The sequence below is a fragment of the Megalopta genalis genome, chromosome 1 (genome assembly GCF_051020955.1).
Source record: "Megalopta genalis isolate 19385.01 chromosome 1, iyMegGena1_principal, whole genome shotgun sequence".
Classification (NCBI taxonomy): Eukaryota; Metazoa; Arthropoda; class Insecta; order Hymenoptera; family Halictidae; genus Megalopta; species Megalopta genalis.
The window spans coordinates 12,160,326-12,174,999 of NC_135013.1; the positions used below are offsets into that span (position 1 = coordinate 12,160,326).

At 41.2% G+C, this 14,674-nt stretch overlaps 1 protein-coding gene across 3 annotated transcripts in view; it reads left to right on the forward strand.

Moving 5' to 3' along the window:
* Positions 1–10,824: 10,824 nt before the first annotated feature.
* The window catches only part of LOC117228994 (uncharacterized), a 729,674-nt gene continuing 725,824 nt past the window's right edge, over positions 10,825–14,674 (forward strand). The window contains exons 1-2 of one of the 3 annotated variants that reach the window (XM_033485103.2): positions 10,825–11,872; positions 12,322–12,548. In XM_033485103.2, the coding sequence (XP_033340994.2) occupies positions 12,477–12,548 (72 nt within the window). In that variant the 5' untranslated portion in view covers positions 10,825–11,872; positions 12,322–12,476. The remainder of the gene's footprint in view (positions 11,873–12,321; positions 12,549–14,674) is intronic. The other 2 variants (XM_076521427.1, XM_076521432.1) reach the window with 2 other exon arrangements.

Genomic DNA, 14,674 nt, shown 5'->3' on the forward strand with positions numbered 1-14,674 from the left:
CGAGAGCTAATTTATGGGCCGCGGCTCACATTTATTAACGTTAAAGACCCAGTTAAGTGAACGCAAGGTCTCAATACCCTCTGGAAATCGAGCAATAAATAACTCCGCAACGTCGAACACTTTTCAGCCACGGTAATTCCGTTCCATTAGTGTCGAAACACTAATTACCCACGCCAGTTCGCGATCCAGCCTTCGGGAACAGCCCATCGAGATACTATCCAAGATTTTGAATAAACACCGGCGCAGATAGTATCGAAGCCCGATGGTTTCTATTTACGGTAACACGAGATAAGGATACTTGGCGCGAACTATGCAATCTTTCCGCGGTATCGCGTTCTCTTCGGGCCCAGCAGGTGTCCTAACGCCGTCTGACAGTCGCGAGCGAGCGCGCTCGCGCGCGCGCCCGATATTAATAACGTAAATACGTTCCGCAACAATGCAAATTACGAAACCGCTTGATCCCGGTTTAAAAGTCGCTAATCTGCTTGGCCTAATGACCGCCGGCGGATAATAAGCGGGTTTCCTAAAGGGCCCGCGTCGGCGTTCGCGAAAGCCGAGATCGATACGTGGCTGAATTTCGCCAGATCGAATAATAATCGTCGTCGTTACACTGGGCCGGGCTCTTCGATTAACCCGGATAACCCCGTGGGTCCCCAAAGGATCGCGATAATACGATCTCCCGCGTTTATCTATCGTCGATTCGTGGCTCCGAGCAACTCCCTCTTGCTCAACCTGGCCCGAGAGCCAGTGATTCACGAGTCGTGTTGCACGTTACGATTCCAGCATGATACACATAGGTCCTGGTTACGCGTGCAACGGCGGCGTACCTGTGCAAGCACGGTCTTGCGACACGTTCATCCACTCTCTAATTACCCGAGCTTCCTTCCACGCGGCCGGGACGCATGTCCGACAACTTATGACCAACTATAACGGCACCCGGAGCCTTAATAACACTACGCCCCATGGGACTGACATTGTTTTCCGCGGCCCCGGCACTCTCGCAGAACCGCCGCCGTTATTTTATCACGCGAGACGCGCTGGATGCCGATGTCCCTTCGATCGTAGATCGCGGTATGTGGATCTTCTCGCGGGGATCGTCCGCATTGGCGTCGTTTTTCGATGCTATCTTTAAGGACCAGGTAAAGATACTTTTAACCACTGATGCATCGGGCATTGTTATCAATGATCTTCTCCCATTTGTCAGTCTCTACCTTTTGCAACAACTTTTACCTGAATCTTCTGCCACATTCGGACCTCTTAATCTTTCGTATATTCTTTATTCAACATAAAGATTTATCCTTCAAACGCTTCGGCTAATGGCAGAACCTTTATTATGTATCCACGGTGTTCGAGTTCTTTGTTAAATAAATATGTTTCATACTTAAATTGTGCCTTTTGCGATATTATTTGTTATACAGCTCAATAAGAATTTAGTTTAGCACTGTTCTATTAGCCTGACACAGGGGTCCTCTTGTTTCGTTTGGGTAACGGAGGGTCTACTGTACTGTAAAATATGTTACTGTAAATATTTATATTTAAATTCATATTTGTATTTAAATTTATATTTGTATTTAAATTTATATTTATATTTATATTTAAATTTATATTTATATTTATATTTAAATTTATATTTATATTTATATTTATAGTTATATTTATATCTATATCTATATCTATATCTATATCTATATCTATATCTATATCTATATCTATATCTATATCTATATCTATATCTATATCTATATCTATATCTATATCTATATCTATATCTATATCTATATCTATATCTATATCTATATCTATATCTATATCTATATCTATATCTATATCTATATCTATATCTATATCTATATCTATATCTATATCATTTATATTTATATTTATATTTATATTCATATTTAAATTTAAATTTATATTTATATTTATATTTATATTTAAATATATGTTTAATATTTAAATTTAATAAATTAAATTTTTATATTTAAATTTACATTTAGTTTATATTTATATATTATATATTAAATTAAATTTACACTTTTATACTGTAAAATATTCTGATGTTCCTTCAAGATGTAATCGTTAAAATATAACGTAAAGAATGAAACAATCTCGCAATTTCAAAACTAAACGAAAAGAGGCGAAGCAAACTATAATAATTTACTCGAAAGGAACAGGCAAAAGATTGTCCCAAATCGAGCAGACCACGAATTCGCTTGGATCCAGGAAAGTGGGGCATGGTACCAGGCTGCTCCAATATCCGAACGTTTTCGTCCGCCAATTAAATCGCACAGGAGTTCCCTGATCGCGAGGTAGTTCGTGTGGTCAAGCGTTCAAGACCTCCGTTTCTCCGTTTCAGCGGGCGGAGCCGCACGAAACGGTGGTTAACGCGGGAACAAGCCGATTCATGAACGCGCCCGTAGATCGTTACGATTATTGTAAAGCGTGGCGCGGCGAGCAGAAAGCGTTCAAACTTGAAACTCGTTGCGCGCGGGGGAGAGAGTGAGTCAGAGCTGCCGAGCTATCTCCTAGACCGACTAGACCAGCGTGCCTGTCCGTTGTTGCCCGGCAATTACGGACGGGTGAGGGTCGCGGAACGTTCGCACGGGAGGGGTTGCCTTGCGAAATAATAAACGCCGGCTCCTTTATCGATTCGGTGCACGGAACCGCTGCCGTGGAGGAGATCCAAGAACAGTCGGGAAACCCATTGACATTGCCGGGCCTTGCCAGTCTGCATTTTAACGGCTCGAGTCCTCAGACTTCCTTGTCACTAGTTTGAAATTCTGACGTCGGCTAATTGAAATTCATCGGGCCGCGCTGTATGAATCATGTGGCCGATCATTATCTGTTAAATCGTTGGGCACTAGCTGGACTAACAAGAGGTATTTGTCAACGGTTAATAGCTCTTCCAGGGCGATCCCATTTGCATGATGGTTTTCGGGATATGCTCGAAATGCGTGGGCAGGTTAGGGGATGTTTCATGACTAAACCGATATAGCGTGGGTATTTATTTATGCGGAACGCGCGTGGGGCGTTGGTGACTCAAGGGTTTCAATGTTAACCCTTTGCACTCGAAGCTATTTCTTTTGAAAGTATGAAATCATTTTTCTAATTTATAGTATTTCTATTTTATATGAGAAAATACATTTTATGCATACATGAAAATTGACTCTTGGGACTCGCGCAATAGTTGCACTCTTAACAATTTTTCAAATGTAAACTTTGTTAATATCAATATTATCCTAAAAGGCGATATAACAAATATTAGTGGCCTCAGAATCGCCACTCGAGTGCAAAGGGTTAAACCTTTGAACAACATTTTTGACAGAAATATAACTTTTGATATGCTTAGGATCATTTATAATTTTATTTAGTAAATTTTTCAACATATTTTTAATGTACTCCTAGACACGTTTTGTCTTCATATAGACCATAATGAAACTGTTGATAATTTTAATGAATTGCCAGAAACTATAGATAGTCAAATAACAATATTTATATTCCGGGTCCAAATATTAAATATATATATATATATATATATATATATATATATATATATATATATATATAATATATAATATATATATATATATATAATATATAATATATATATATATATATATATATATATATATATATATATATATATATATATATATATATAAGGTAGTGAAACCGGTGACCGCGGAGCGACCAATTATTCTCTAAATAATTATTCCAATTATTCCATTTATTTTGCTTCTTTCTATTTCCGAACGCAAAGAATGTAATATGTCTTATTCGATAAATACAAAGTTATTCATTAAACAGCAACTGACTCCACTATCGTATTTTCTATTCGTCTGCCACGTCCAGACAGTGATACATCGACAGATATTAGATCCTGTCAACAATTTTTGTTCTCTAAGGGAGATATTAACATCGTGGTAAAAGTACGCGCGGTAAGAGAAAGTGTATTGATTTTGCATCTCGTCTTCAGGATAAGACAAAGCAGGAAGTAGCCTGGAAGCAACACCGGTAGCACAATCGAGACCGATGTTTCTGTAGCGAACTGGAGTTTGCATAAAAGAAAGTGGCGGCCACGTTGAGCACCGCCGACGCCTTTCATATTTTCTAACAACGATTCTGATATTCGGCCGATGAAACGTGGTTTACACAATTCTTCGAGCAACTTTCTTCCTGTCCGCTGTTGAAATCCTCGAAACGCTGTTACGCGCAGGATCCAGTTTCGCAAGAACAGCTTTTAGAAACTCCTGATTCCGGTGTTCGCGCGAAGAGGCTCGTCGGCTGATCCTGTCTTTCCAAGAGACATCGTTGCCGAGGTTCAAAGGTCAATTAAAAGGACGGCCGGTGATAATGCAGGAGAGCGCTCAGGAAATCGATTTGTACCGACCAATCGGCATCCAGCTGACCATATCCGGCAGCATGGAGAAACCATATGGTCTCGAAATGACACGACATTTCCACGAAGGTAAGCGGCTCCCCCGGCTAGGCTAGGAAACGCACGCGAGCCTTGGCTCACCTGAACGGTGCACTTTCTGCCCTTCGTTTTTACCGTGGTTCGATTCATCTTGACTTTTCAAGGCGAGTGTAGGGTCATCGTCGTCGCCCACGAAACGGACGAATCGGTATGAATGAACGCCGGGCATGAGGCTGGGGGAGGGCGAGGGGAGGGGGAGAAGAGGCTCTTTTCGAGGGTGCTCACGTGCCTGTCACGTGAGGTAGGCACGCCCATTGTCTCGCGGAGAATGCAGCGGAGTCGTGTGCATGTGCCGAGTCGTGTGGTGACTATCGCGCACACGCGTGCGACGCGCGCGAAGGTGTGCGCGCGCGCGCGTCCGTGTGTCGCCGGCGGCGGTGGCACAACGCAGGTTACGAGAACGGTGGCTGAATATTAAAGAGGGGAAGAAGTAAAAGGCGATAGGATGTGGCGCGAGGTGGAGACCGAACGGAAGTACCGCGACACCGGCGCTAATCGTGAAAGAAAACCGTTTTGCCGAGGGTCGTCCGTTTCAGAGCCGAAGTGGCTCGGCTTTTTCTCGATTCAGCGCCGGCCCGAGTCGTCCGCCAGTCACTCAACCCTCCTGCGATCCCCCTTTCAGCCTCTACAATATTCGAAAGAGTGCTGAGGACGCAGAGTCGATTCTAACTATCTTTACTTTTCTTCGGAATTCTGCGTCGAGTCCGCATTTAACTCATTAGCATCGAAATGTAGACAAAATGTAGACAAACGTTGTAGGCATCGACCGCCTCGACCGCTGGCGCCGTTGGCTCGGCCGCCTCGCGGCAGCTGTGCTGGGATTCGACCGCCAAGACAATGGGATTTTAACGATAGTAAGAAGAGTCGTGATACGGAAAGTAATTGCTAGAAAGTGTCTACATTGTCGACGTCGATGTTTATTCGGCGTAGCTTGCCGATAATGGTTCTAATTGGAAGAAAATCATTTGCGCTATGATTTTGTTACGCGTATAAAATTAGTACTAAAATAATAAGAATAAAAAGAATATTACTCGTATTCTGTCCTATTTGTATTATGCACTGTATTAAATCCTGAATGCCTTGCAGATATAGGGTGTCCCAAAAATGTCTCGCAATCCGGAAATGGCGGGTTCCTCGGATCATTTGAAGCAGCTTCTTCCTTTACAAAAATTTTCTCCGAGGCACCGTTAACGAGTTATTAACGAAAAACAGTGATCAATAAGAATCGAGTACGGCTGACGCGAGGCGGCCCAACCAACCAGCGCACGAAGCCCAGTTCCGCTCATCGGCTCGGCCGCCTCGCGCCAGCTGAGCTAGGATTCAACCGCCTCGACCGCTGGCGCCGTTGGTCCGGCCGCCTCGACCGCTGGCGCCGTTGACTCGGCCGCCTCGCGCCAGCAGAGCTTGCCTCTCATTGGTCACTGTTTTTCGTTAATAACTCGTTAACGTTGCCTCGGAGAAAATTTTTGTAAAGGAAAAGGTTGCTTCAAATGATCTCCGCCGTTTCCAGATTGCGAGACATTTTTGGAACACCCTGTATAAATCTACTATTCAGACTTCTCTACTTGTGATGACTTGATTTCCCTAATCAGCAGATCTTTATGCAAGGTACAAATTTTCTACGTCAATTGCTAGAAGCTGAAAATGGTGTATCTACATTATTTTGTAAATATCGTAGATACAAGGTTTTATTTTCAAAATAAAAAAGTTTTATTTTCGTCGTCTTGTCATCGATGCATAGCATCCTTCGTTCGCTGATCCGAATTCTTTGTTTGCAATTACTCGATTTTTTCTAATAAAAGATATTTCCCCCATATTTTAGAGGAAATCTATATCGTTCCTCAATTGTTCCTGTTTCTCCGGAGTTCCTTGATCGAACCATAACACTCGGAAGATTTTTCTGATACACCTACCAACTCGGAGCAAATTTTACAAAAATTCTGATTTTGCTACACGAGATCCAACCGAAAGATCATCATACTACCGTGAAATGTTATAGGGACTCATAAATAAAAGACTTCTGGCTCTGAAAAAAATTGAATGTATAAAAAAGAAATAATTAAAATCAAATGCCAATTCGACGTGAATATATACCGTCGTATCGGCGACATCCGAGTGCAAAAGGTTAATAGTAGTTGCACTAACGGTCTTCTTAATCGTAAAAGTTCCATTTCTGAGTACAGTGTTCGAACGAGTACGGTATGGGGATAACGTTGTAATTCCTCGCAATAGCCTTTGGAACGTTTATGCTACCGAAGATTTCGTTTCAATCTCATTTCGTTTTTCATCTGGACATAAAATAGCCTCTCGGGCTTACAGCGTCTATGATATAGTGTCCCTTGTCCATAAAATACTTTTAATTATTACTCGCAAAAGCGAAAAACGTTCGTTTAATAAAAATGTTAAACCGGTCACGGTTGATCGGCACGGTCGGCTAAAGACCGGCTTCTGACCTAATAGCAGTGTTAAAGAAATGGAGACACCGGGTCGATAAAGACCGCGAGCATGGGGGGAGGGGGCAGCTTCTAGACGAAATTCACGGCACGCGATGGCTCGTCGTTCACGTATTAAAGATTCAGCAGGAAATGGCGGGGCCCTCGTCGTCTAACATACACCTAGGATCATTCTTCCATCTTTATGCGGTGGCTGGCAAGGGCAATTTGCCATTTATTTTCCCGCCGGTTTCCATCGTGCTTGCAATTCGCAACGGAGGGGAAGCGAATTACACGAGGCATTCGTGGAATTCCCGGGTCCCCGGCGTTGTTCACCGCGTGTCACTCTAATTACTCCACGGCCGATCGAACACCGATCGCTTCGATTGGGCAATCGTGAATGTCTTTTCTCCGTTTCCGCGAGAAACGGGTGATTAGGGTCGAGGCACGTCGGGCGTAATTCGCGTCACGAGGTGACCGAACAGTGTCAACGGTGAAACCATGGAGAAAGACCGTCGGACGCGATGCCGATCGGGACGAGTCTACCGTGGATCGAGGCAAACAGTCGCGATAACCGATACCGGGGATGTTTTATTCGTCCTAATTGTGTCGGCGATTAGGCCTCGTTAACGAGAGTGGCTCCGGAATGCTTTATCGGCTGGTAAATTAATTGGTACGGATGTAACCGCGCACGAGGTAGAGCACGGCAACCGTCTTGCGGTTCGGGTCACGTGTCCTCCGTTGCCGATCTCTTGAAGAAAAAAGATCGACGGGTTTGTTACGCCGCTGATGGAGAATGATGACGCGGAGAAACTCGAGGCGATTGTTGCAATTAAAGGAAAAGATTCCGGGCGTAAACACCGATTAGAGGTTCAATGCTGGCAATTAAATGTCGATTCGCTGTGCCAACATCTCCCGACTTGGGAAATCATTAATGACTGTCTTAAGGACTTTAACGAGTACTCAGCCCCAGACTGTGAACATTATCATTTATATTATCCTGAATCTCTTTCGGTACGCAGCATCGTACAATTATCAAACAAGATTCGAAAGGTTTTCTATTTTCTTTGGAACATGGGTAAACCATTAATGGATTTCGTTCGTAAACATTTCCGATTGCTCAAAGTTCTGCGGTATAAACAGTTTTGCATGTATTTATGCGATCGATACTTTCTCCCCTTTTTGACATGGAATATGAAAAATGGTATATCGATACAAACTGTACCAAAACGCATCGAGACACGATCATTAAAATTCCTCGCAGAAATCACCCTATCGCACGGAAACGAGTATCAACGTCCCAAGAGCTCGTGAAAAATTAATTTAAAAATCGTCAGTGACGAGCACTGACTCACCTGGTAACTTTCCTCCGTAGAATTGTGTGCTCTTGGAGTCGGAAGTAGCATCAGCTCGCGGGAAACGCCGTCGAACCGGACGTTAAGTAGAAGCGACGAGGAGCAAAGGACAAAAAGAAAATTTCGTATGAAAAGCCCGGTCTGTCCAGCGAGGCAAGGTGCAGCGCGGTGGTGCAGTATAATGCAACGGCAAAATGGAAATGTAGCGGGCAGCATCGAAGCGAAAACGAGCGAATGTAAACAGGAGGAGGCAGGCGTGTGTGGTGGCTGGGCCATCGAGGCTTCCGCTTGTTTAGCTCTGTTTGTTTTGGCTGCGCCGCGCGAGAGACGAGCTTGCCTCGCTTTAACTCTCTCTTTCTCTTTCCCCCATTACGATCGGCCGAGTGTTATATTACTGTTTAAACGGCTTTTTCCGTTTCGCTCTTTTTCCTCGGCTTCGTTTTTATCCGGGCGACCGACGTCAGCCGGTTTTACGATGCCGTGCCGCGCCGCGTCGCGGTGGACAAAGATCGGCCGCGTGAGAAATTAACCTGCGCGCATGCGAGCACGCGAAAAAAAGGAACGTGTCGATGGCCAAAGAAACAAAGCGGACCCGAGTCGATACGAGTAGATACGATTACCAAGTCGAGCAGATTGCACGGAAGTATTATGTTTACCGTGTAAACCGGCAAAAAAGCTGCGCGCTGCGCCGTCATTCATTGTAAAATGCTCGCCGCGATTCTAATCCGTCGTGCGAATGCAACTGTCGGATATTGTGCGGTCGCGTGACGGGAAGATTTCACCTCCCCCCCCCCCTGTTAAGGTAGGGAACGTTATCCAGAGGGATCGACGAATCGATCCCACCCTAAATGACGCTGCGACAACGGACGCGGTCACTAAACGTCGGACCCATAAATGGCTACGCCCTAATAAGAAAAATGCCACTAATTGCGGAGGGTGTATCTCTCTGCTAAGTATCTTTATTGTTATTGACCGTACAAGAATTGATGGGGAAGCTAGGAGAGGAAAGAGTGCGATCGGCTTGACGGATCTGTCGCCAAGGTCGCCTCAAGGTTAACGAACTCTCAATTGCAGAGCAACTGGTTCCGTTGCGAGATAGTGTCATCTGGCGGAATAGATGTAATTAATATTGGGATACGTCTTAATGGGCGTCAGTTCGAAATTGTATTAGCTAGTTGTTACGTTGATTGTCTGCAAATTGTATCGGTAATCGAGTAACCACGGGCTGTGTAAGAACGAATTAGGTTTCTAGGTTCTGAGCAGGTTAAATTATGTTATTAATTTTTTCTTAATGTCGACTGTAAAGCTATTCTTCTGTTGTCTATGCTTAATCGATAAAGAAAGTACAAGCTAAATAAATGTTCTCTTTTCCTTATAGATAATTATAAATGACAAAGAAGTTCTAATCACTGTACCTGTACGATAGATCAAAAGACAAGAAGTCAAATAGACTTTTTACAATACATCTGTGTTGTTTTTAATAATGTTGAAAGATTGTGGCAGAACAAACTTTTTTGAGGTTATAACATCTTCGAAATTTTAATAATTCAATAAACTTTTATGGGAAACAAATTTACTCAATAATTTTCGATGCTAGCAACAGTGTAATTTTAATAATCATCAAATAAAAAAAATGTAACCGTTAAAGGGGATTAAATTTTGTCGTGACCTTTGCCGTTTTAAAAAAATTATTTTCTGTCGGAAACGTTCTCTAACGAATTCAGGAACACCGATGGAATTTAGTCGTTCTGTTTTATAAGTACTTCATCTTGTAATAAATTGAATCGAACAATAAACCTATTACTTTCAGTTATATCTCTCTATTATAAAAAGCTATGCCTAAATAATCATCATTTAATAACAGTGACTAACGTGTATCGTTTAATAACGACAACAAGTTTGTATTTATTTATATCATCTGCTATTTTTTTTATAATATATGCTCCGATTAAGAAATATATATATATTATACAAATTATTTATTTCTTTATATTTTTATTTATTTATTATATATATATATATATATATATATATATATAATAATATAATATATATAATATATAATAATATATATAATTATATAATAATATATAATATATATAAGTTTGTATAATTCCAGAAACGCGTTAAAACAAAAATTGTAAAACCGGTCATTTCGAAAAAACATCTTTTCACGATTAAAGACCGCGGCGTACTATTTTTAAATGAAACATTGAAGTTACCGAAGCGAGGCTTGCATCACTTACCCTTGAAGCGGACGCAAAGTATCCCCTCCAGATTATTAATTATCAGCGACGTCGATTGATCCGAACGGAGAGAGAAAAAAAAAAGGATCGTCGAAGAAGTGAAAGTTCGGTGAACCGAGGTTTCGAGGGACGTAGACCTGGGTGCGCACCCTTTAATCCCATTTAACGCGTCGGGTGGCTCGGGCGCGCCTAAAGTCGCGCTGAAACGCGATCCAGGTATATATCGTTCCGCGGTTCCGGCGTTCCGGACGTCCCGTTCCGTCGTTCCACGGTTCGAGCGCGAGAGTAGGCAGTTGCGTGTGTCGTGTCAGTTATATCTCGGCAGCGAGTGCCGTCAGGCGCACGGGTGTTACGACGCGCGCCGTTCCTTCGAAATCCTCGTGTATCTCCAACTTATCGCATCCCTTCTTACCACCATTGTGACAGTTTTTCACGGGCCAACGTCGGTGTCCTCGTCGGGACAACACAGTGTGCATATTTCGTGCGGTTACAAAAGTGTCGTTCCGCAATCATAATTCTTCGTTCGATCGAATCATGACAGTCCGCAACGATTCGCACGGTCCGACTTCGAGAGCGTCCGCACTTCGATCGCCGCCAGCGAGGGAAACGTTTGTGCTTTCTGCGGGAATCGTTTCGATTTTCGATCCGAGTTCTGCCACGTGATACGTGCTCTCGCTTCTTCGCGACATCTTTTGATTTCGATCGATCGAAACAGATGCTGGTCGGCGATACCGTGCCTCGTCGATGGTGGCATGCATGGCGGGACACAATCACCGGCAGGACATTGTAATGAATTATGCAGCAGATCAAATCACGCCTATACGAGAATCATCGACTTTGCACGCTCGATCCTCCCGTATTAATGCGCCGATGTCGCTCGTTGGCTGCTGTCGTTACCCGTGAATATTACCAGTGGCCTCGAGCGTCCGAAGTGTTGCTACTATTTCCCTAGAAGTTTCTGACAAAGGACCGATTATTTACTCTGGTGTTTGTTCGCGCAGTGACAGTGTACGCTCGCAGAATCTCGATCGACGTAAACAGCGATCCCAACGAACGATTACCGGGCTGAAGTTCGTCACTTCGATTTTCGCGTGCGAGTTGAGCTGCCGTTTCTTGTGACTCACGTCGCACACGTGTTCCACTAGGTAACAATCGCTTTCGTAATATTGGCAACTTGTTGGCAGCGCAGTTCAATTCCCGCGAGACGTTTCATTCCGCGTAACCCGCCGTGCTGTTTTAACACCGTGACGCTGCATCGGATCGAGATGTGTCGTTATTTCGATAATCAAACGATCGCGATAGTAGGGGGAGTGTCCTTAGGGTTGCCAGATGTGCTCCGTGCAGAGTACATTTCTTTTTAAGGTATGTCAGAGCGCTATTCTCTTTAGTATTGTATTCTCTTTTGTTCCTTTTTAGATCGTAGTGTAATTTAGTTCGAATAAAGTTGATCGCGAATCATTCTTATATAGGTTAGGACCTTATAACCTGGTCGGTGATTCCGATCGTTTTATTAATTAGTACGTTGAAAAGAGCATTCGAAAACAACGCTAACTTTATTGATATCAAATATTAAATCGTTTTAGAATTAATGTATAATATTATATGTAATATTGAATATTATTAATATTAAATAATAATAAATAATAATATTATTGTAATTATAACATAATAATAATAATGAAATAATAATTATAATATAACAATAAAATAATAATATATATAATATAATATAATAATAATATTATTATATTAAATAAATAATTCATAATATATATGTATTAAAATGAATATCAAATCGATGGCACTGACAGAATTGTAGAACTAATCGTTCAGGTTATATTTTCTGTATCATTTGGCAACCCTGAGTGTACAGTGAGTTTGAACGTTGACAGTGAGGATACAGTGGAATTGTGAGTAACGTGATTTCCCGGAGAATCGTTGGAAGTGGGAAACTCGGATAATCGTCATGGCTTACGTGCTCTGGCGAGTCTTTATGAAGAGGTACTCGAAGGTGCGGCTGGGCCTCAGGAATTTACCCGTAAGTGTGCACAAACTTCGTAATTTGAAACACCGCTGCTTCGAACGCGTGCAATTTTATGTTGGAATTTTACTGGTATACTGTTTCGCACACGTCGAACGACCGTTGTAATTACGCCGACCATCGAATACATTATGCAACGCGTTGACCGGAAAACTGCGCGAACGCGAATCGCGCGAATTACCGGTTTCGATTCTTCCCGCCATTTCTGTTCCCCGCGCGATTCAAAATCGCCCGGAGATTGGTCCATCGTTTAAATAAACAAAAGGCGCAACTGACAATGGCTAGGCAGGCGTGTCGCCGTCAATTTTATTACAAAAGAGACGTCCATTATTGCGGGATATTTCGGAATATTTTTATAGCGGGTCTTTGTGGAAAATAAAAAATAGAAATTTCTTCTTCTATTTATTTTTCGATGATTTTAAGCAACATTACTTCTATTTAGAATTGTATATCGGTAATACTTAAATCCTTCGTATCTTTCTACTGCTTTAAATTTCGTCTCCACATTTTTATTACGCTGTATAAAATATGCAGTCTAATGGCTTCGCTGATTTAGAGTGCAATTAAAGTGAACAGTTTTCAAGATTCCCTCGTAATACCAATGAAAGCACGTGGCTTTTATGAGCATTTCTAAAACCAATTAACTGGAATGTTTATTGTCTAAGAGGAAAAACAATCAAATGTTCTCAGAACCGGCTCTCAGATATAGATAGGAAAAGTATCAGATGTGCCGATACTTGATCTCAAGTTTCTGGGTTGAAGGTGAGCCTTTGTTTACCTACCAGAGGCCCTACTACTACTATTACTACTACTACTACCACTACTATTACTACCACTACTATTACTACTACTACTATTACTACTATTACTATTACTACTACCACTATTATTACTACTACTACTATTACTACTATTACTATTACTACTACATCTATTATTACTACTACTACTATTATTACTACTACTACTATTACTACTATTACTATTACTACTACTACTATTATTACTATTACTACTACTACTATTATTACTACTACTACTATTACTATTATTACTACTACTACTATTACTACTATTACTATTACTACTACTACTATTATTACTATTACTACTACTACTATTATTACTACTACTACTATTACTATTATTACTACTACTACTATTACTACTATTACTATTACTACTACTACTATTATTACTATTACTACTACTACTATTATTACTACTACTACTATTACTATTATTACTACTACTACTATTACTACTATTACTATTACTACTACTACTATTATTACTACTACTACTATTACTACTATTACTATTACTACTACTACTATTATTACTACTACTATTATTACTGCTACTACTATTACTACTATTACTATTACTACTACTACTACTATTATTACTACTACTACTACTATTACTACTATTACTATTACTACTACTACTATTATTACTACTACTATTATTACTGCTACTACTATTACTACTATTACTATTACTACTACTACTATTATTACTACTACTACTACTATTACTACTATTACTATTACTACTACTATTATTACTACTACTACTATTACTACTATTACTATTACTACTACTACTACTATTACTACTACTATTATTACTACTATTATTACTACTACTACTATTCCTACTACAACAACTACTACTACTATAACTATTACTGTGCACACATAGAACGGACACATATACCTATGCGTAAGGCGGTCACTGCCTCAATTTCACTGATTGTAAATCATCCTCACGTACCATGAAATATCGATACTTTAATATTACTAAAGTACAATTTCTTCTATTTCTTGCAACGCATATCCAATACCAATACCAGTACCGTACTAGACCTTTCGTAACGTCTCGAAATTCATTTTACTTCGATCTTTCTTGTCACATTGTTTTTATGATCCCGATGGCAATTTCTCGTGACAACTTTAAATGATTTATGCTTGGAATATAAATATATGAAACCGTGAATTGCGACCGGCTGAACGGCCATCGCAGAAAGTGCAGCGTATCCGTTCCGACTACGGTGCAATTATTAGACTGCAACCGAGGCTAATGCGAGCACGGTAATTGGATAATTGCCGTTCAGCCTG